At 35.5% G+C, this 23,219-nt stretch overlaps 2 protein-coding genes across 3 annotated transcripts; both read left to right on the top strand.

Moving 5' to 3' along the window:
* Positions 1-1,113: 1,113 nt before the first annotated feature.
* Smp_133400.1 (hypothetical protein) lies at positions 1,114-10,038 on the top strand (the record flags this gene model as incomplete). 2 transcript variants are annotated; one of them, XM_018790506.1, is made up of 12 exons in its annotated part: positions 1,114-1,173; positions 1,233-1,302; positions 1,570-1,662; positions 3,027-3,077; positions 4,009-4,073; positions 4,964-5,033; positions 6,243-6,320; positions 7,691-7,836; positions 9,161-9,289; positions 9,336-9,464; positions 9,511-9,603; positions 9,688-10,038. In XM_018790506.1, exons 3-12 carry the CDS (start codon positions 1,581-1,583, stop codon positions 9,865-9,867), a joined length of 1,023 nt encoding a protein of 340 aa, XP_018646237.1. In that variant the 5' UTR covers positions 1,114-1,173; positions 1,233-1,302; positions 1,570-1,580. The 2 variants fall into 2 exon arrangements, with proteins under 2 accessions (XP_018646237.1, XP_018646236.1); XM_018790507.1 differs by lacking the exons at positions 1,114-1,173; positions 1,233-1,302; positions 1,570-1,662; ... (1 more) ...; positions 4,009-4,073; positions 4,964-5,033 and having other exon boundaries at positions 6,086-6,320; positions 9,688-9,867.
* A 10,129-nt stretch (positions 10,039-20,167) lies between these two features.
* On the top strand, positions 20,168-21,289 carry Smp_118570 (hypothetical protein). Its single transcript, XM_018790505.1, has 3 exons — positions 20,168-20,765; positions 20,804-20,954; positions 21,052-21,289. Exons 1-3 carry the CDS (start codon positions 20,702-20,704, stop codon positions 21,104-21,106), a joined length of 270 nt encoding a protein of 89 aa, XP_018646235.1. The 5' UTR covers positions 20,168-20,701; the 3' UTR covers positions 21,107-21,289.
* The last annotated feature ends 1,930 nt before the right edge of the window (positions 21,290-23,219 follow it).

Raw genomic sequence — 23,219 nt, 5'->3', positions numbered from 1 at the left:
GGACATGAACTCAATTCATACTCAAAACGATTCCGTTAATACTGGTTAAAATGTTCTTTAAACTTGAAATGTTTACTTAACCTATTCATGTGGAAAACATCAAGTTTCAGTCGACACTAGTGTAGACATATCTCACGAGACTGGCTCACTATCCCAGTAGACAGTATTTCCATGGATAGGACTGATCGAGCAGACATTCATTTGAATTCTTACCATGCCCCATTGAATAAGCTGCATAATTACCTGAATATATTGCTATTATCACTAATAGTAGTAAGAGTTAATAATAATGTGAGCGACCGTTCACCACAATAGGACGAAACGGCCGTCCAGTTCTTCCAAGTTTTCGATGGTGGTCTAGCTTTAAATGACCCATGATTTCAACTGTGAAAATACTTTGATTATAAACAATCAAATCAAAACAATGCACCATTGACAATCAAGCCATAAATTGTAACAAGTAACTAAATGTTTGTTCATGAAAACGTGTGCACACATTCTGAAATACAAATAAATCAACCACTTATTCTTAGGTATTGCTAGTCAAATCTCATCCAAAATATTTTTTATCGACAGGGGTCAGGAATATCAACCAAGGCCGGATAAATGTCAGCACATATGCCTCAATAGCTACAAGAATATTGCATAACGATGGATTCATCTACGACTATGATTTGTTATAAATGTGGTCGTTTCAATGGTCAATTCAAATCATCCAATCAGAAAACAATAAGCTACTGTTAAAAACTCTATATAAACTCAATAAGTTCTAACAAAAATTAGTAACGTTTTAAATAAGATGAGGTGAGTGTTGACTGTACAATTAAGGTGAATGAGTGTATTATATGAATTCCAATTCGATTCAATGAGATAACAATGATTTGTTCTTTGAACTATTTCAGATCTATATTTTCATCTGTCCAGTTGATATCACTCTACTTGGTTGTCAACTTAACTTTCAAATACCTCGATTGTCAACACTCATGTGAACTAATCGATTTGAAGAAAGAAAGAAAACCGGTGCTTGAAGGTGATTGGTACAGATATGTAAGTAATTAATCTGGTTCCAATAAACATACTCAGTCTCACTATTATTATTATTCAGAGGCAATTCTCCTTAATCAATCCTCTCCCATTGTTAGTAAGAGATTTGTGGGATTCTATACTATTAAGGTGAGTTGATTAAATTCTGTGATGGAGGTACCAACCCGTATATTTCTGCAAATTTTCAGGAAATTGCTCCACAATTCACGTTTAAATTTTTCGGCAATGATGTCACTACATTCAAAGTACATACTGGAGGTAAGAGAGTGATGTTTTTCAAAGTAAAATAGTTACTGAGATTTGCTTATTCACGCTTCATACCATGAATCGAAGTTGCTTTACTTTCATTACTAAATCACTCTTTTCCTTTCTCTAATATTCAAAACTTCTATTGATATCTTACACATTGCAGCAATCTTATTGCGGTTCATTCAATTCATTTTAGTCTCCAGTTAATTTCAATGCATTTCATTGAGTAATTTTAGATTATCAATCAAATCGCATGTTTTCATTCGATAAACACAGGTGTATTAGAAATGTACGGTGAAAAGAATTTAGGAGCATTTGACACTTATGTAACAGGCAATTTTGAGGTTGATTCTGAGGTTTGGAGTGACAGTGAGTTCTATTATTCAGTGATAATTTGTTTGGTTTTTATTTGTTGCTTCTATTTTACATGAGTGATTCAGTATTTAACTTGATTATTTCACGAGAGCTGACCTGTACACAATGATTGTTTTGTTTCTATGATTTCACGCCTTAAAACATGTTCACAGCATGTATTCATTGCTGTCAAGTGAAAGTGTTAGATAAGACAGCGATTCACTTCAAAAGAAACATAAATTGATTGAGTAGAAATAATAAGTTGAATGATGTAATTGCTTAAAAAGAAATCATCTACATTCAAGTCTGTTTGAACGAACATAAAACAGATATCTCATCAGTTTGACATTTCTTGGCAGATTCGATTAATCGAATCCATCACAGGTACAACAATAAACGACGTCATGCAAGAAATCAATTTAGATTATTGAAGCTAATGAACTATCAATTATGCCTAATGTCTTCCAAATATTTTCTGTCTCTTACTAAGTTCTTAAAGTTTTAATGTCTCTTAGTCGCTGACTATAGATCGTTGAATATTCAGCACTATCTTGGTTGTCGTATTCGTATGATTATGAGGTTTGAACTAATACCATTCCTAAAACAGCCAATCAACGAATAACCATGAACATTGTGCTGGTATAACATGATTGATGCGAGCCAGAAACCTTGGAACATCAAAATCTAATTCATTCATTTTGTTCAGTTATTTAATTACTAACATTGGAGTAGCATTTGTTCACAATCATTTTTTTCCTTACGCTTGTTACTCCCAATGGAGCATAAGCCGCCGACCAGCATTCTTCAACCCACTCTGTCCTGGGCATTCTTTTCTAGTTCTATCCATTTTTTGTTCATTCTTCTTATGTCTGTCTCTATTTCTCGGCGTAATGTGTTTTTTGGCCTTCAGGACTCCATGTAGACAGCCGTTAATAAACACTTGTATCTTCTGGATAATAGCTTTCGTAGTTCTCCACGTCTCCGCCTCATACAGTAGAACTGTCTTGAGTTCATAATCATTAGTTTAATTAAAAGAACACCTTTTTATTGGACTGACGGAATTTCTGAAAATGATTTTTCATGTGCGTTGTCGGACAGATATTAATGATCTCTTAGTTAGACGAAAGCTTTTAAAACTAACATTTCAGAAGTATAATATTCTTCTCACTTGTATGGATTGAAACTATAATCGTATAAACGTAATAACAATGAGGATTCTTGAAACTCGCAATCGTTTGGGTCAGTACACTTAAATTTTGAAAGGAAGATGATAATTCGTTTTTCAATTCATTCAACGTTGAAATGTATGCTAATTCAAGGAGGCGGATATTCATCATGAAGACTTATAGACATAACGTTTTTTATGTTCATTATTTTAGATGAATCCTTAGCTGTCAAATGGTCTTTTCATACATCAGATAAAAATACACGTAAGCAAACAGTAAAATGATTGTTTGATCTCATGTGAAATATTAACGCTTACACCATGATTCATTGTATATACACTCACTTTTTCTGTTCCGTTTGAGTAATTGGATTTATTTGGAAAACTAACAGAAGTAATAAAGTGAAACTATCATGAAAAGTTATGAAGGAATAAAATTCGAAATCCACTGATCGTTTGAACATTATGCTTGAAACCTGAAGAACAGTTGACATCAACTGGAACATGTTAGATTTGACGGGCAATTAACAGAAATAAGTCATTATCTCATTTTACTTGTGAATACACGAATACAGAGGTTCATCCTCATTGAACGACTAAAATGGAACTTCATTAGAAGTCGGCCATTAAAAACAAGCAGATGTGTGTTACTCACCACACTGTCAGTCGTAAATATTATTCATTCAAATTAAGAAATCATTAAGACGATTGATCTGAAGCTATTCATTTTCTATTATTAACAAACACTGATACATCAGTGTTTTGCCTAGACAAATAAACGACCAACTGTTATTTGTAAACAAACACTCCACAGTTTGTATCATGTGTGTGTAGGGTCGATTGTTTCATTGGTAATTATCGAAAATAATCCGCCAATATGAATACATTTTCAACTATCAGATCTAATTAAGGGTTTGATGATTTATAATTTCAATGTGAAAAAGAGGGTATAATAGAGCCTTGAAAACTATGTACCTGACATTCGTTTTTAAGAATACATGCTGGTTTCGTTTGTACGACGGTCACCAGATTATACCTATTACGAATTCAACTTATGAAAGCATTTGAGATGACACAGTTATTATCTACTGAAGTTTGATCGCTTTGTGAGTAGGCACATGCAGTCTCACATCTGACTATAACACTCTCTTCATCATTACCTCAAATTCTAAATATCCATTGTCTTCTGCTTACAGGTCTTACGTTCATTGTAACTACTCTTATACATTCGAATGGGAAAATATTATTCTATTATGAAGGCGTAAGTTGCACAATTGAATGAGAATATATTTTCGTTTCAATAACTTCAGATTATTCTCTTATTCCATGTACATAAACATTGTCGAATACATCAAGGTGCATTGAAAACGATAGAAGAACATCAAAATTTCTTCATATGCACACAGACTATATAACATTAATAATAATCCCTTAGTGACACATGATATCCGAAGAAATTCGGATGTCTTCGCGTTGGGAACAGTTGTATTCCGTCAAGCTTCATCACGTCTTCTGATAACCAGCTGTTTCGAAAGTACAATATTGAATGTTCTGAAAGATTAATTGTTAAAATATCGATTGTTTCTCGGTGTTTAGTTGTTCAAATTTAAGCATTTATTAATCCATCTATTTGCAATACAATAAATATTGGATACACAGAAATAGTTTGTAAGATAAAAGACTTTATGTTTGCTGAACTGGATCCATTCCGATTGTTTCAAAGTTATCAGAAAAAAATGTGAGAAGAATTCTCTTGGAAACTGAACGGTAATGGGTGGAAGTGAGCACAGTAACGCATTGCCTTCACACGACAACAAATTTACGTGCAGAAAAATTGCCGTCATCCACAATCACATTCCTTCCACTGCAGTGGATTTTCATCTCACAATGTATCAATTCATTCCATGGTAGATAGATTGTTTGTCTAACTTCACTGAAGTTGACGACTAAAGTGATTCGGAATTTCTTTGTAGACAAGATGTAGCGTAGTTGTAAAAGAACTGAAGAGATCAGTATGTCTAATGTGTGTGATCAGTCGTCTTTGAGTAAGATAATTTGAATGGCGACACATTACTTCAATAGTTCGTTGATTTTGATATAGGTGGTTGGGTGTTGACAGCTCTCGACTCAGACTTTCATTACTTTTTTCAGATTTCTAAGGGAATCAAGGAAATGCAACGGCAATTAACCTTCCGTGGTGAGATTCCGTGTGGAAACCAGAGTATGTCAACACAGAAATATACTGTTCACAGTTCACATGAATAAGTTGTTTCGTGTGTGAAAGAAGTTGATCGTATTGTCATTAAAGTGTTTGGAAAAATTTTGAGAATTATAATCGGAATACTTTTCGCAAACTCACTTTTCGAACTCTACTGTTTATTGAAAGTTCAACATCGATTGGGTGTTTACACATTTCGAAGCCAAATTGTACGAACACGTGTGATAAAGAATGACAGTGGAAACTCATCCTCAAAATCCTCAGTGTTTCGAACTATGGAACATTGAAATTGTGTGAGCTGAAACCAAACTATCTGTGTCTACATTTCTATATTCGTCATCTTTTTTACTTTCACCAAACCATTTGAGTTGTTTTGATGAAATCTTATTGGTGTTTTTTCAGTTTTCTGTGCTGAAATCTAACAACAATGAATTTTGCAACTCATGTCTGCTGACGCTTAACTACCCTGATATACCGAGTAGTATATTTGAGTTTTGTGAATATCTTCATCGCAGATGGATATTTGGAGACGTTTTTTGCATGTTTTACGACCGACTTATCCAGTCATGGAGATATGAACGATGGTATTAGGCGGACGATAAAAACCACTCATTTGTTCATCTTCGTCCATTCAAACTTGCAATTCTCAGTCATATCACTACTCAATACCAAAGGAAGTGTATTTTGTTAAGCGGAACTGATAGTAGTTTTACACAGTGCTCAATTACCATGGTACATTGACATGGAGCTGATATTCAAGATAAGCATTTAGTGTAAGTGATCAGGTCGAACGCGGTGTTTTATGATTGAATATGGGAAAATGCATGCAATATTTGATCAAGAGGCATAAGATGATCGGTTGAAATGCATTATTGATTCTTTCACAGTTAATCTCAATTTTGACCAGTTGTGAAAAAATTTGTAACGATGTAAACATCTTTTTCTGAAGATTTCGCAGTGGCACCCTCATGAACGAAATTAGAAATTTAACGTCAAAGTTTTCCATTTACCGGTTGAACAATAATCACTTTCGAAACAAGAATTGATTTAAAACATATTTTGTGGGGGATGTTGTTTAAACTCTTTTTTATCCGTAATCAGCAATTAAACACTTCCTTATTTTGAATGCTCCTTAATCGAGCTAACACCTTGTTTTGCACAAAATATAAATCGAAATTTCAAGTGTCTACTTTGTACATCTCATCACATTAGATAACAGAAGGATCAGTGTATTTGTTCCTGGAAGATGGATAAGAAATGGAACTTTGGTGGAGTATGAATTTCTCGGTGGTATGTTCAAGCTTATTTAATCAAAGTTCGCTAGTTTCACACTAGGATACGGCACTTTTGTCTCATAAAATTAAACATTCATGTGTAGTTTCAGTCAGCTATTTGATGACGATGAGAAATCAGTCTCAATCGACGCTACACTATACGTGAATTTGCTGTTGAGTATTTAAAATGATTAGGCACACCATTTGAACAACTACAAAAGTCATCGCCTTGATGAAATTCACTTAAGAAAGATGTCACAAAACAATGGATGTGATGATACAAGTCCGTTAGTTGATTGCGCATTGACTTGGAAGTGTCCACTGTTTTTTTATTTGGTGTGTGTGATGTCGAATTTTGCCAAAGTATTAGAATTGCTGGAGCACTCCATGAAATTGTGACTACCTTTCCAACAGTAGCCTAGTTTCCAAAATCTTCACTTAATCCTACTCATCCAATGAGCTGAAGGTATATACAAGTTGTGTGTCCAGATTTCCATCCATCCTAGTCAGTAGATATTTGTATAGTCTCAAAAATAATGATGATTTTCATGTTATGAAATTGTTTCCGTCCTTATGATTATGCACAATGAGCAAGAATCAACGCTTTTCAGTTCATCACGTGTCAGACTATTGAATAACATTTCGACAACTAAGTGAATCATCCCATAATCTAATGTTCACAATGACTTCAATGTTCATTGAATGAAATAATATTTACTATCGATGTTTATTAGACCGACTGATCTGATATGCCAACTGAGAACGCACAGACTAGAATGTGGCCACATAGTTTGAAACCTTCCATCACACTAGGGTGACTGAAATTTCTTTAATAAAAACGCTTAAGATGATTTAATGAACAGTCTTATTCTTCCTTTTTTGTCCGATACAATTAGCATAATAAAAAATGTATTAATTACCTGAGAACATTTAACGTTCTTGCATCAGTTTCCAAATATTAAGCTTGAGTTCGCAACGTCATTCTCCACTTTGCATATGTGGAAGCGGCATGCAAGACATATTTCAATCATAGAACTGATATCGTGAAACAAAATTCGTCAACCCACAAAAATTAAATTCAGTACGTTTTGCTGAACGTAGTAATAACATAGTTTGTACATCTCTGACAGTTGATTCTCAATAAAATCCATCAAAGTTTTCCTTTGAAACTCATAGCTTGACATTCAATGTACTTTTATTCAATTCCAACATGTTGTCGTGAAATGTGATTGACATTGAAAGTGGATGGCAAATTCCTAGTGAAAGAAATAGTCACTCAACTCTGAAATCACCATTATATCATTGAGTTATTGTTACGTGTTTTGTAGTTCACTTATCTTTTGTTCGATAACTTGAAATGTAATCATTTCATTCTTCAAACTGAAGATTGTCCAAAACGCAACTCAATCGAAGAATGTCAGGACGCAAAGTCGTCGAATGAAATGTGTATTTGGTGTGAAAGTGCCCATATGTGCGTTACCAGCAATGATAACGATATTCGTGATTTCAAATTAAATGGTTGTCGGGTTAAAGTAAGCAATTAGTAAACTTCACATGTTTCCAATATAACCACATTCTATATTGTAAAACTTTTTATTCGAAAGAGAAGACCTTTTTATTGTTACGAATATGTGTTGATTTGTATTGCTCCTTCAGCACATAAATCAAAGCATTGTATACGTTTACAATATTTCATCAGATTCGAGTACAATGTTTTGTTTGCATTTGGACATTTAACACGGAATAGAAACGTTGTTAAACTCCAATACCTAAAAACATGTTGTTTTTCAGCTCATAAATTATGTAGTGATCTACGATGTTCAAAATAAGACCAGATATGTGCGTGAACTATCGAGAAATAACGATGAAACCAGTTTGAATGCTAAACGGTATTCTGTTGAAAATTGTATAGCACGTTTGGATAATTAGTACAAGTTCGTAGTCTCCCATTGTTGAAGTTCAGAACAAGTGTCTCCGATCGCTGGTGTTATTATTATTATTTAAACACATAAATATTGGTACAAGGAAGCACCAGATACATATGCGCCACACAAATCTTATTTGATTTGTGTGAGGGCTGGGATGCTGCCCAGATACTCAAACTGAAGCAGGTGGTTTCCCTAATGGGCCACACCCGCAGCCTTTGACCTAAAGATCTGATTCACAAGGCAATAGAGCATCGTAAGAAGATGCAGTCCCATGATAGCCAGTGACCAATGGTTGATTCATACGCCATTCGTTCCTTCAGGATACTGGAGCCCATGAGCACCATTGGTTTGGAATCAGTGTTTTCCAACTCCCCTGGGTGAACGTTTCGTGTCCATCAGCCCGGTTAAAGTGCCGGACATTCGCTCTTCGTCCTCTCATTTTCTTGAACAACATCGGTGCCACGAGAAAGCAGTGAGTAGTACTTCGCTGGTAGAGGCTATATACGCTTGGCCGTGTGAGAGCATTTGGAGAGGGAGAGCTGACTCTCCCCACTCTCGGCCGTACCAGGGCATTTGGGGGCCCGATTGCTTGTTAAGAAATATGCATCCTGTGTGGGCTGCAATAATAAAGCTGTCAGTTGTGATTTTGTTGATTATAACTAAGTTAGTGATAAGCTGTGACTTCCAGGAAACGAATTTCATTACACATACATAAGTCGTCAGTTTTTTTGGATATGTGTACTTATCGCATTGACCGTCAAATCGGTAGCAGATATTCTATATCATTATTCATTGATCATATTGTGCAAATGTAAATTATGCAACTATTTGTTGGATTCAATTCTGTTATCAGTACTGACAACTGTATATAATGAATGATGAATTATCTGATATTTAGTAATATTGCCACTGTTTTATTACTCTTCAGAATAACTTGAATGTAGACGCTCCGAGTGAATCAACACTTAACAAACAAGAAAAAACAAATGAAGAACTCACTGAAGCTGACTTGGGGAATGATTCGAAGAAAACTACTGAAAAAAGTGGACCTCATTTGGTATACATTTCATATTTATTATCATTGCCGTTATTCTCTTCTTCAGACGATCTCAAATGTCAGTGTTTTGAGTAAACCAACCCTTATCAAACAAGAAGTTAACACTCAAGCAATCACGGAAACTGATTTAAGAAATGAGTCGATGATTACTACTAAAACAACTGAATCTTATTTGGTACATATTTGGTATTTATTATCATTGTCGTTGTTCTTTTCTTCAGATGATCTCAAATGTCAGTGTTTCGAGAGATTCAACATTTAACAAACAAAAAGAAATCCCTAAAGAAATTGTGGAAACTGATTTAAAAAATCAGGTAAGGAAAGCTATTCAAAACAATGAGTCTCATTTGGTAAATATTTGATATTTGGTAATTATTGCACTATTTCATTTCTTCCAGAATTTGACTACAGAAACTGCAGAAGACAATGAACAAAGGAAATTACTTCAATACGTTCACACTATCATGCCATTATTTCTCTTGTATATTGTAACACCGATAGTTGTATCTTTTATTGTTATAGGCTCAGGCTGTATCTTATTCCTATGGTTGTACAGAAGAAAGGAAAATGATTTTTAAGTCTTAGAATCGTCTTATCATCTGTTTTCATCATGCTGATACTTTCTATTTTGTTAATCATTTCCATGAATTGGAGGTTATTTCATGGAACCACTTACAATATTCATGATTGCTCATGTAATTACTGATATCATTTTGTTGGTAGAATACAAAATATGGTTTTTAATATTCATGTGATTGTTCTCATTCAATGAAATCTGATTACTTTCGCAACAGTTTTCATTATTGAACTTGTGAATTAACGGCATCGTATGCACGTGATTATGTGGCGATAGCAATGAACAATAGTTTTGTTTTGAATATCCATTTTGTGGACGTCTAACTACTGGAAAATATTCGAAACTGACGACATTCTTTGTTCAAGCTGAACTGTCGGAATACCTAATCAGTAGTAAATAAGACAACCCAATCCTTCGTTACTTATTTATTTATTGGTAAATGAAAGTTGGATGACAGACTGTTGTTAATTAGGTGTTATGACTAATGAATATGAAATAATACTGCAGATCCGTTGATACTCAAGTAGGAATAAAGAAAGGTGTAGATTGAATGAACTGGTAACGATTCAGCAGAAGCATTGCCAAACAAGATGACATATTTGAAAACCAAACACCCTGAAGTTTTGCTTTATTGATTGATCATTTTATTGTACAATACGTGGCAGATAATTCGTCTTATTCTGATGGAATTATGAGAAAAGGTTTTACGAATATTCATTTGCATTGGTTGTTCAAATGTTCTCGTTGATGTTGAAAGCTCTCAACTGACCAGTCTTTTCATGTTGTATGTGCATCGTGTGCTAGTTGACTCGATATTGATAATAAATTACGAATAATATAAGCGGAGATGGATGGTGGCCAGCAGTAGATTCCAGGCCACGCGTGGCTTCATCACATTTGAGACTTGTCAGCTGGCTGAACTTGCATTGCTGAGTTGATGTGTCAGGAGGCAAGCTTTGTTCTCGGAAATCATGTCTTCTTCGTGATAGTGAATCCTTGAATTGTGACCAAACTGGTAGATCATGTTAGTATTTTGAACTACTTTTCATTTCGCTAATGATTATATTAAACCACGTTGTTAGATCTGAGTAATATTGGAGGTTTCAATGACCATATTTGATTTTTCATTACAATTTTAAAAATTTACGTCCCGCATATAACAGCGAATAAATACCTTTTTTGGTTTATTCCACAATTTCGTTGTTGATGGAGGCAGTATACAGTCATCTAATTTATTCAAAGCTTTGTTTTTAAAACTGCACTAACTACACTTGCCTTAATTAGCTTTCAAAGAAGATTCCGATACTTTTATTAAACATTTCGTGGCTGTTTGTGTTAACTGTTATTGAAGGATAGGATTTCAGTCTTTAATTTTGAATTGCTGTTTGTTGAGGTAAACACATATCACAGTTGAAGCTGAAGAAGTCAAGTCAAGTTCATTGTTCCAAAGTATTTTCTGAAGCTGATTTAGAGTACGTCTATCTTCAGGTTCTTCAGGATAGACTTTCATTAGATTTCGTAACGATTGCCAATTTTTGAGCTCTATTCAAATACGACTACCCTCCATTACGTCTGAGTAGCTCTCCAGCCATATCATGAAACGATTCTTAGTTTAGTCGTTGATCATAAAAGTGTTGACGTTTGTTCAGATGACCTCAATATTTCCAGTCTATCTTAACAAGTTGGATGAACTATCCACTACTGCCGATGGAATTTCTGGCTATATGATTATGCTGCTTTATTTAATATTGAACCTGTTCGCCATAATGGACACTTCCGTGTTGAGGAAACGAAATCTTCGGCAGGGCTCAAATATTGGTGATTGAAAATGTGCCCATATACATGTCGCACAGCGAACAATCGTGAATTGTCAGATGTTGAAAAACCGTCCTTCGATATGCATCCAATCGGCAGTATCGTCTGATGTCTAGCAGAGAATTCATCCAGACTATTGTGGCCCGTGTCTCTGCAAATACTGCTTACTTGTGGTCATTGATTCTCTTTCTTAAGTGTCAGAAGCTTTTCCACAAGTGGCGATCTTTTTCGTCCACTATTGCTCCTTGCTTGGTTTTGATCCTAAATACAATACGTCTAGTTGTGTTCTTTCAATTCGTTATGGTATATGCAGGACTACCAGGGTGCATATCAAACTGTTTCAGTGTTACTTGTCAACTTTCTGTATGCCAGTATTTCTGTTGGAAACAATATGAAAGCAGTGACTATAGAGTAGTTGTCCGTTTATTCTACTAACCTTTCTGATAACATCCTCTTACAAAATGCTAGTTAGTATAAGTACAGAGAACGTGCAACCTGAAGAACTTGGAAACATCGAGGCATCCTTCTTGATGGTAATAGATATCTTTTGTCAATTCACAAGCTCGTGTTCTGATTCCTTTTCGGCTCAGTAAACACTAAACTATTGAGCCTAATGTGCTTCTTATACCGGTTAAACATCGTATTAAATGATAATACCTGAGGAGACGCTGCTTAATGATGAGTAAATTCATCGCAACTGCACAGTTAAATTCAAATTTCAACCAACTGGTAGAGTACCATGGGATTAATCAGGAGTTGTCACCAATAAATAATGATTCGAAAGTAAAATTTCAAGTTCTCAATAAACGTTCATAAGCACCTAAAAATATACAAGTTTCTTGTATTTTTAGTGATCATTGTAAAGCAATCAGTAGTAATTTTGTGAACAGTTAAGCGTTCATACATGGAACCGAAAAGAAAGTTGAGCATTGTAGCGTTAGAGTTACGGTTGTCAATGTGAGCTATAGAGTAGTCACATAGAAGAAAGAAACGGTCACCCAGTGCTTGGATGTTTCTAGTGGTGGTCACAATAATAACACTCTGTGATTTGAAGCCATAACGATGCCGTCATTTCCTCGAAACACTTGTGGTGGAATAACATTGACAGTATTGTCATAATTATCATTGTCGTGATTATTATGATTAGTATTCCCTCAACCAAATTCAATTCTCCCACAAAGGACTTTATGCACATCATTTGTTTGGTTATTAGATTGATCACCATACGACAAGTAATAAGCAACGTTACTTACAATATCATTTGTGATATTCTTAGAAGTTAGCACTTGCCTCGTGATACAGTTTGATGATTTTCGAGACTTAAATACGTATGTTACAGTAACATTGATAGTATGAATCTTGTGAATTTATTTTTACACTTATTTATGCTGGAAGCATCCTTCTCATTGAATTACGACAACAACAGTAATGGGACAGCATGCGACAGTTTTATATGCCTGACTCTAATTATACTGACCAAAAAGCAGAAATAAACTTTATGTCGTAAAATTTTGATAAGCTCGACCAAAAATATTAGCTCTAAACATAGAATTTTAATCGCAACCAAATTTAAAATGTTCACGTTGTAATAAATGCCTTATATCTTTGTTAGAACACTGATTTGCTTATTGCTAAAAGCAGATAGCAACTGCTCGAAATGTTTTTCATTTGAAAAAAACTAAATAAGCTACCTGACACTTTTTTCCCACCTAATACTGTTTTCCTAAGACAGGATAGTAATATAAAATCTTCAATTCTATCACGATTTATAACAACGTGGTCATATTTGTATGGTTCTTTTGAAGTGAGAGAAACTCATTACATAGGACAGTACAGTGACTCATAAAAATCTGAAGAAATCAAAATATTTAGTGAATGGTAATATCACCGTTGAAAGTTCTAAATCAGCAAGAGGTCATTTTATGCAACAAACGTAAATTTAATCCAGGACCTTCAGAGTCGTGAATGTGCACTTCAGAGGAGCCCTACACAAAAATGAAACGACTGTCTAGTGCCTTAAGGTTTTCAGTAGTATATTAACGTTGATCGGTTCATGATTTTAATGAAACTCAACAACCCTATACTGACAACGAAATACATAATGTTTATTGCTGTCAAAATTGTATTTTTGATGTTCTTCGATGTGTAATAATCACAATTGACTGAATTTTAGAAGTACTGTTTTTAATCACTAAACCCATCAGGCTTTAATTTACGTAACTGAGATTATTGTAACAAGTCCTATAAATAATAGAAAAGTTATTTTACTTTGTGGTTTGAATTGTAAATAGCAGTTACAAAAGTTCAAACAAGCGGTTCAGCGCTGTGAAACAAAATTAGGGTTCCAAAAGTCGACGATTCAAATAAATGTATGGTCAAGTGTAGATACTTTGAATGTTTGTCAAACTGGAAAATAATCTACGCATCGTCTATTGTTACATGTGAAAAACTAATTAAAAATATTGTTTAAGAAACGAGATGACGAATAATTCTTAGATCTCTTCCTGCAGCACCTACATGAATTTTCCTGTCTGCAACAAATTGGATCTCTTACTATAAGGCTAATCGTATCAGTCATTCTGAATCGTTATAGAAATCAACTCATGAAGTGACCACTTACTTATAACCTTTTACTGCTCTCATTACTAGGAAGTATCACACATTCTTCAAAGCTGAGTATAAGACAACTACGAAAATAGACATTCAACATTTAACGCCTAAAGAAAATCAACCATGGTGAAGGCGAGAAAAAGGAATTCAACGAAATTCAATTGGGTGGCACGGCTCGGCCTTGCAGGCGTGGTCGCTATATATAACTTATTTGAAAATTCTGCAATGAAGTCTTGATCAGTGTATCTTCATACGAAGAACCTGTTTATATAATCTTTCAGCACATCACAAATTGCTGGCCTACTTCTGTCGTGTAAAATCTAATTTGTATACCAGCATTCCGCTCAATTTGTGTTCACGCCTGTGAATGAAACCAAACTTTCCATTCATTTCACAATGTCAACTGATCCAGTTTAGGTTGGTAAGTAATTATGTTCATATTAGTGGAATTACCAACCGTTGAACTGAAGACCGATCCCTACGTTGCAAACTGTAATAACTGTAACTGGACCTGATGTAATTCGACTCAAGAACAAGGGCGAACATAGTTGGCAGATGATAGTCACTCCCATCATCCACAGATAGCCAATCCAACAATTCATGTAACTGTCATTTTAGCAACCTATTTCATTCGACGACTTGTAAATACCACTCATTAATTTCGCATCCATCTCCCTAATATTCATTAGGTGGACAATTATCTTGCATGAATCTATCTAATGAGAAACTACATTGCAAAACACAGGTACGAAAATGATTGCACACACTGGCAAACACTTTACAACTGTTAGATGTATATCGTTCGATTGATTTTCTCCAATTCGCTCAACGATGCAGAGGCCTTTAAATTGTGTGCATTTAGGAATAAGATTTCAAAAATCCGTAAGTCCGTCCGAATAACCACTTTGAATATAACAGAACACCAAGTTCTATCATTCCTGTAACATCCTATACAATTTTCAAGGTGATATTTAATACTCTTTTTAACCTTGACGTTATTTATTTGGGTGTTTACTCAAAAAACATACCGCTGTTGACCTCATATAGTTATACAAATATCACTGATCATACTTTGCTGTCTTCTGTCACCTCATGTCACCTCATTAATTAAATATTATGGAATTCTTCATCCTCCATCCTGAATAGTTGGCACGACATGAATCTTAGTTAGAATAAAAATATCGCTTTCCAATAAATAATTAGTCGTTTATGGCATTGACTATCACCAACTTACACAGAACAAAGATGAGTGAAATTCTCACTTCACAAAAGATGACTACTTTTCTAAAAACAAAGTGAAGTGATAACAAATCTGTTGGCTATCAATTCATAAAGGCTCGTGCTTCAGCTATGAATACACACTGTAGTTATTCACCATCTCATATCAAATGAGTTAGGTGATCGTTTTCTCATACAATCATCTAGTTTTCACATCCTTAGTTTTTCAATCTATGGAAAGCCCATTATTAATTCCGATTGTTTGAGACTCGACTAGTTGTTACTTCCTGTGTATATCGGTCTATGAGTCTGTGTTGAATCATCCCGATGACGTAGTCTACACCACGTTCTGTGTATCGTTTTATACCGATCATTGTGACGGATAAACTCATCCTCACCCAATATTCTGAATAAGCACATATTACTGTTGACTGAATATATGATTTCACTGAATGTTGATTGAGATTGGATATCATCGTTCAGTGATTGTTATCAAAGTTTACGTGAGGTAGAATTCATTTTGACATATCATTGTATGTCGAAATTTATCTTCATTTTTCAAACGAATAGAAATGAAATTGTTCATAAGTAAGCATCCTCGGTTGAAAATTCAAATGGCACATTAGGTATGCCATTCTTCGGCAATTTCAAATTCATTGATGTTTGCTTTTCTTAGAAAGATTTTTTATTTGAGTTAGACAATGCTCAGCGTTTGTAGGCTGTTGGCAGAAAGCTGTGAAGTATTGTTTTGTGGTAGTCGGTTCAAATGTGTATTGTGTACTTTCAATCTTGTAGAATCTTGTAATCCTCGTGTGATCCAAACTCATATCACTCAATTTCGCAGTGTGAAAATGAACTGTCACGTCATTGAAACCACAATTGACATCTTGCAGGACAGAGATATTTATGTTTATTGATCAAAGTACAATTGTTGATCTCTTGCTTGTCTAGTCATCATATACTTATGGAATTTTTTCAATCAGTTACTCTACCTTTGCAACTTATTAGTAACAAGTTATAATAATTTTATGATCCAAATGACCTGTAGAAACGATTTCAGGTAAACATCAGCATTTGTCAATATTCAGTGGTTTCATACAACTTTCTCAATTTAATAAATTTTACTGAAGTAAGGACATATAATGTAGCAGATTATCATGAAATCGTCATGTTTTCCGGTTTCTCGACACCTACTTATATCTTTGATTTTGTCATTTCGTTCCCAAGTTTCTAACTGTTTGAGAGCAATCTATTTGATTCCTTCATGTCTTAACGAGGAATAAACAAATGGGAACCGTTATCAATTTTTCGTGAATTATAATAACACATATTCCTATTGAACGTCTATTCGTCAACTTATTTCTGTGCATATTCATATTCCTTATATTAGAAAATTCCATCTAACGTATTAACTATGATTATACTATTTATTCTTCTTAGTCATTTCCAATTTATTATTTACTGTCTCTCACATTAACACTCACTTTCAGCTTGATCTTGTATAATTGTTATTTTTATATTACGCTTATAATAATAATTATTAATTATTCTCGAATAACAGTTTGTTACATGAGGCATGCCGGTGTAAAGGCAAGATCAAATTGCTACAGAAGTTACAATTTTCACTGTAGAAAATTACTCAGCTGAGTTAATATTTTATAAGATATGAATGTAAATGGATTTCGTGAGAAACATGTCAATATCACACTTGGCGCCTTTTATGAGGGTAGCATTGCAACATACAGCTGATGGTCGAGAATAGATACATGCGAAGTTGGGAGCTTTTAGAAGCTTCGACCTTATATCCCTCTGGAATATCCGAGGCTTTAATAACGGTGTAGGACGAAGTCACCCGTCCCATATCTGTTTTCGGTGAGATATCTCCAGAGGGCTGAAAAAGGTGTAAGAAAAAGGAAGTACGAAAAGCAGAGCACACAGTATTCATGGAGGAATAGTTAAGGTATAACCATTCAGTCTATTTTTCTGTTACTGAAGTACTTATTAGGTAAGAGCATACTGTAGCTGTAAATAATTCCCCAAAATCAATAGCTCATTAAGTGTTCGACATTGGATGCTGACCACGTTGTTTAAGTGGACTTGTTTAGCTGAAGGCTTTCGGTCATGCATCCGTACCAGATCACGTTGCAACTCGGCGTGTGACACAGTTCCTACGTTTCCATAGTCAGCTGAGTGCAAATGCCTCTCGATATATTGGTAACGAATCAAATATATCTTTCCTGCCTCTTCTCGTCTGACTTCTGATTCCTATCTGACTGGGAACGATCGAATATAGAAGGTGCTACTGGTAGCTAGTTGTAAAACTAGAACATCCGTTGCATCCTCAATACTAATGTGTTAAAGAAAAATAAGTGTAAACAGGGTATGAGTGGATAAGAATCTGTATAAATGAAGGTAGTTCAGATAGAAGTATGAGAATATGTGTTATCAGAAAGTAAAGCGCTGAAAACGGTATTTCGATAAAAATGGCTTTCTCCCTTTTTTGAATGCTATTTGAACACTCTTTTTCTGTTTTTAGATTTTAAAGGGTATGGAGTGGTCTTCGTTTCTAGACAACTATCTAGTTTGCTTGTAATAGGATTAATCGGTAAAAAGTCGAACCAATTCAGCGTTCTAAACACAATGTAAAGAGGTATTTTGCATAAACATGTTCGCATCAATACCGTGGGTTCGTGACATCTCACTTGACATAAGAAGCCGTAATTTAACTTTTTCTGATCTACATACATGGGTGGATTGAAGTTAACTCCCCACCATCATGTTTGCTGCCTATGATGTGGTTTGATTCGCCCGTATCTGAACTGAGTGTGTCTGAAGCACACGATTCATACAGTAGGTTTGAGATTGCGTTGTGAACTCAAACGGGCAAGGTGAGGTGGTGTGAATTAAAGTGGACTTGAAATCGACTGTAGACTGTTCGTACTGCTTAACGCTTTACTGGTTTGGCATGTTGCCGAGGTCGTATAAGTCGGTGTTCTGATTGGCGGTTTATTCATGCAATATTTGATCAGGCTTAAGATTTATTCCTCAGGCGACAAATCTTGATACTGAGCAGACGTGATCATTCCATCGAAGTTAGAAGCTTGAGGTCTTCATCTAGAAAGGCATCATTCTTTTCACGACTGCGGTGAAGCCCGCTTATAACAACGCTTGTAAAATCTTTTGAAATCAACTCTTGTGTCTTTCACACCGTAGACCATCTTCGACGGCGAAGAGGTTGAATTGTCGACCACATTGATTACTTTGAATTATCTTTATGGATAGGAAATGTTCAAACTTGTACTTCTCAAAAGCTGTCGATAGAGTCGACCATATATATCTTATCTATAAGCTCAAACGACTAGGTATTAAGTCGTCTTCACATCACACCTAAAAAAGTGATATTTTATGGTCAGGGTTAACTCCATTCATCCATGCGACGGAGAAAATAAACTGACGCTTCAGAGGGATCTGACTCATCTTCAAAGTTGAGCAGATGACAAGGGATTCACTTTAAACACTTCAAAGTGTAAAGTGGTCCATCTGAGACATGTTGACGATTACAACCACAACTCTCCTGAAAAGGTACTCCAAGTCGTAGAACATTTAGGAGTGTTGATAACCTACGATCTGAAGTCTTAAGCGTATTTTCTGTCAGTATGACGAGAGAACAATCCACCTAATCTTCGACAGTTTTATTTGTCTCGATATACAGTACGGAAACATAGAATCTCCTCTATCGTTTCAAAACGATAAGAACATTCTGAAACGTATGAAACGGCAAGCCAAAAAATCATTTCAGATTCGTCTTATGCAGAGTGCCTTTAATCACTGAACTATTACCCCGTAAAGTATGGTCGCTTTAGAGGTGACCTTCTAGTGACTTACAGCATCCTTGGCGCTTCTGAGCATCTCCTTGGACACCTTTTTAAGGTTAGTCACAACACAAAACTTAGGTTTACACTTAGAAACTGGAGATAAAACATAGCTGAACACACTGTAGACACAACTTTCAATCCCTGAGTGTAATAAAATTCTGGAATTCGCTACCGGCTGAGCCAGTTCAAGAGACTTCCAGGGAGTCGTTTGGGAGAAAATGTGACATACTCTAATGGACTAATGACAGTATTTTACTATGATTTGCCAATTTGTTCTTTTTCCTCGCTAAAACCAACTCACTATAAAAACGCTAAAACGTTGACGCTCTTTTTCCTCTTTCCTAGTTAATATACCTAGGTTCCTACTTGGTAGCATAGATGATTCACTGCTACTAAATACGGAATCCCGTCTAGCGAAAGCTTCTTCTATTCCGTCCAGAACCTTACAATCATTTGAACCATTTCAGATACGCACCAACAGAAGATCTTCTAATAGTAAAAGCCGAAGTACGAAACGTATGAAAAGCAGGCAAGGTAAATAAGTCAGTGCGTTTTCAAACCTGCCCGCCGTTTCCTTTTTGCGACCTTGAACGGCCTGACACGAGGCGGTCATTCCGTATTTGATTTGTTAAGGGTCGGTTGGTTGTCCTCTGGGTTGCACGAATATCAGGTTTTCTCGTATTTGCGTCGTTTTTGGCTGTAGTGAATCCGCAAAATCAATGCCAAAAACGTTTATTTAGCTTACTCTGTTTTGTACTGTACAATTTGGCTCTTTTGTTGCTTCGTAACTTGACCTGGGATACCAATTACCCTACTGAATCTCACTCTCCTTGTTTAAAATTTGTACGGGTCCACGAAACTGCGTATTCAGTATAAATTATCAGTAAAAGATACTCTGAATTTGTGTGAATCGTTGTTTTCTGCGAGAATTAAGACGATGTGACGAGTAACCCGTAATTCCTAAATGTTTAGTCCTTACTTCAGTTACTGAAGTATTATCGCATGAGATAGCTGCTTTTTTTTAGTAAATAACGAGTAATGTTTGTAGTGATTTATGTTCCAGAGACATTTCGGTCGACTTAAGTGAGGCGTTTCAACGCATAATACTGAGCAGGCGTTTTGGAAACTGGATTGAATTCGATGGTGTGTTTAAGGAGTTCCAAAAAGTATGGATGCATAATTACATCCCTTTTCAGACCACCCGTACGCATAACATTCACGGCGAAAGTAAACTGCTGAAGGACATGCGATTTAAATACAGTTTTGTGGTGTTATGAACTAGATGCAGGCACTTGCGAGTGCAATTGTCGAACATTTATGACTTGTCGATATCCTTGTCGTCATATACTACTGACATATGTAAAAAGACCAACTCTTACAGGTAAGCTTAATCAACTACGAAATAAATAAACTAATTAGCTCATCACATACTTAGACCATGCAGCCGATGGAAGTTAAATAACACGCATAACTTCCATTATAATACAACAACATCATTACCCAGACGGAGTGAAGAGTATATACGAATTCAAAGAAGCCAGAAAATCCATAAACAACAGATAGTTGAGAAGTATGGTGAACACTTCGCTATGGTGGTCGAGAAAAAAGTAGACAATTATCACTTAAAAATCAATAACTAGGTAAGACTGCCATTTCTCTTCCTGCAGTCCTATTTACGATCAGTATATTCGGATGAATAATTGGAGTGGCATTGTTTCCTAATCACATGGTCTCCGGAGTCAAGCATATAATAACTAAAAAGATGTAACACTTGGAGAAGGTCGGAAGTGGTGAACGTGGAGATATTCATTCAATCGAATGGCATGACTCAGTGTTGCAGACGCGCTCACTATGTTTAACTTATTTATATTCACATTAAATATATTATTATATCCCAAGCATAAATGTGTTCTTCAGAAGTACTAAGTATTGTTATTTGTCGCGATACGATGGGTCAGTGTAGATAGTGATGCGATTTTCACGTAAGATCTTACAGACTAGGCAATCAAACGATAAATTTACCGTTATCGGACAACGTCTATTATGAAAGTAGTATTAGTACCGAACTGGACTATACACATACTAAAAAGATTTAAAGTGCGAAAAACTACAGTTGTTATATTTATATTATATTTAGATAACTTATTAGATGAATAAACGCGGTAGTAGTCAATACAAAACACAGTTATCGTCAATGTGTGGATTGTTTCTCCGCATAAACTTCCATATTAAGAAATTCGTCAAGTTGTCCACCTGCACAGACTTGATTATTACAAAGATTTGAGCCTTTCAATTAGTTGACAGAAGTCATAAGTTGTATAACAAAATGTATGGATAGCTTGCTCAATGCAATTCTGAAAAACAACAAATCAATCGTGAAAGAAAAGATTAAACTTCGTTATCAGTATCAAATTCCATAAGTAAATGAAATAGCAATTGATAGGATGTACCTGTAAGTGTTTTACTTGCTGTAAACAGTGCTCCTCATTTTCTAACCTTCCTACAATTTCATCTAGTTATTCGGTATTAACAAACAAACTTCAGGCACCAAATGAAGGGACTCACAAACTTTAATTAGTTATATGAAATTTGAGAAAAATCCAATTACAACGTTCATAATACTGTTTGCAGTTCACTGTTTACATACAATAATGAAATAACTGGTAACCACTATTTAGCGATTACTCGTCAACATGCATTAACACTTTGTTTATGATTTAGTCAGTGATTTCGGATTCTGTTAACAGAAATTTATATTTTAACCCTATACGAGACATCGTAAAATAGTATTATCTACGACATGTTTTAGTTACCATGCTCATAACAAACACGAATCGCTTTACTTAAGAAGAGTATTTGGCTAACTTAAGTGGCACTTACAGTAATGTTCTACACAATTCCTGTATAAATCCAGAAAGCGGGCAGAAAAATCTATCAACGCCAATTTTTCAGTTTCAGTTTGGAAAGGACGGGAGGCTTGATGGCCTAATTTAGTCCTGGCAATGATGGTCTATCAGCTGATCCAACTTTCTTTTGAAGGAGTCGATAGATGGAGCCTCAACCACGTGCTGAGGTAATGAATTCCACTCGTTGATGATTCGATGGGAAAGTCGGTATTCAGCTGACAAGTTATTCGTTCTGGGCTTGTGAACTTTTTTGGTGTCCTCGTAGATTTTCAATTTTGGAAGACAAGAAAAATGAGGGCATATCAGGTGCAAATTTGTCATTAAGCAATTCGAAAACTGTAATCAAGTCGTCTCTGATTCTTCGATATGACAGCGAGAATAGGTTTAGCTTGGTCAGTCTAGTACCATACGGGAGCTTCGCTATTCCGGGAATCAGCCTAGTTGCTGTTCTCTGAACCCTTTCCAAGAGTTCACTGTCTTTTTTAGGCAGGGGCTAGCTGTTTGTATGCAGTACTCAAGTTTAGGACATACGATCACTGTATACAAAGTCAGAAACGTTTTAGCGTCGAGATGCTTAAAAGCCCTGCGTATGGACCATAAAGTTCCAAAACCTTTGGCGGCTATTGCACCACAGTGTGCAGTAGTCTTTAGGTCTTGACTAACGATGACTCCTAAGTCATTGTGTGCCTGGACAATAGGTAACTCAGTGTTATTCATCGTGTATGTATCCGTACCCTGGTGGCCAATATGCATCACAATACACTTGGAAGTATTTATCGGCAAATGCCAGGTTTGGGACCATTCAGATAATTTCTCCAGGTCGTTTTAGAGTTCTAAGCTATCATTGTTACTTTGTATCGCTCTCCATATCTTGACATCGTCAGCATAGAGCAAGACCGATGACGATAGCAGACGATTGAGGTCATTTG

Source organism: Schistosoma mansoni (assembly GCF_000237925.1).
Source record: "Schistosoma mansoni, WGS project CABG00000000 data, supercontig 0080, strain Puerto Rico, whole genome shotgun sequence".
Taxonomy (NCBI): Eukaryota; Metazoa; Platyhelminthes; class Trematoda; order Strigeidida; family Schistosomatidae; genus Schistosoma; species Schistosoma mansoni.
This window is presented reverse-complemented; position numbering and strand designations above follow the sequence as displayed.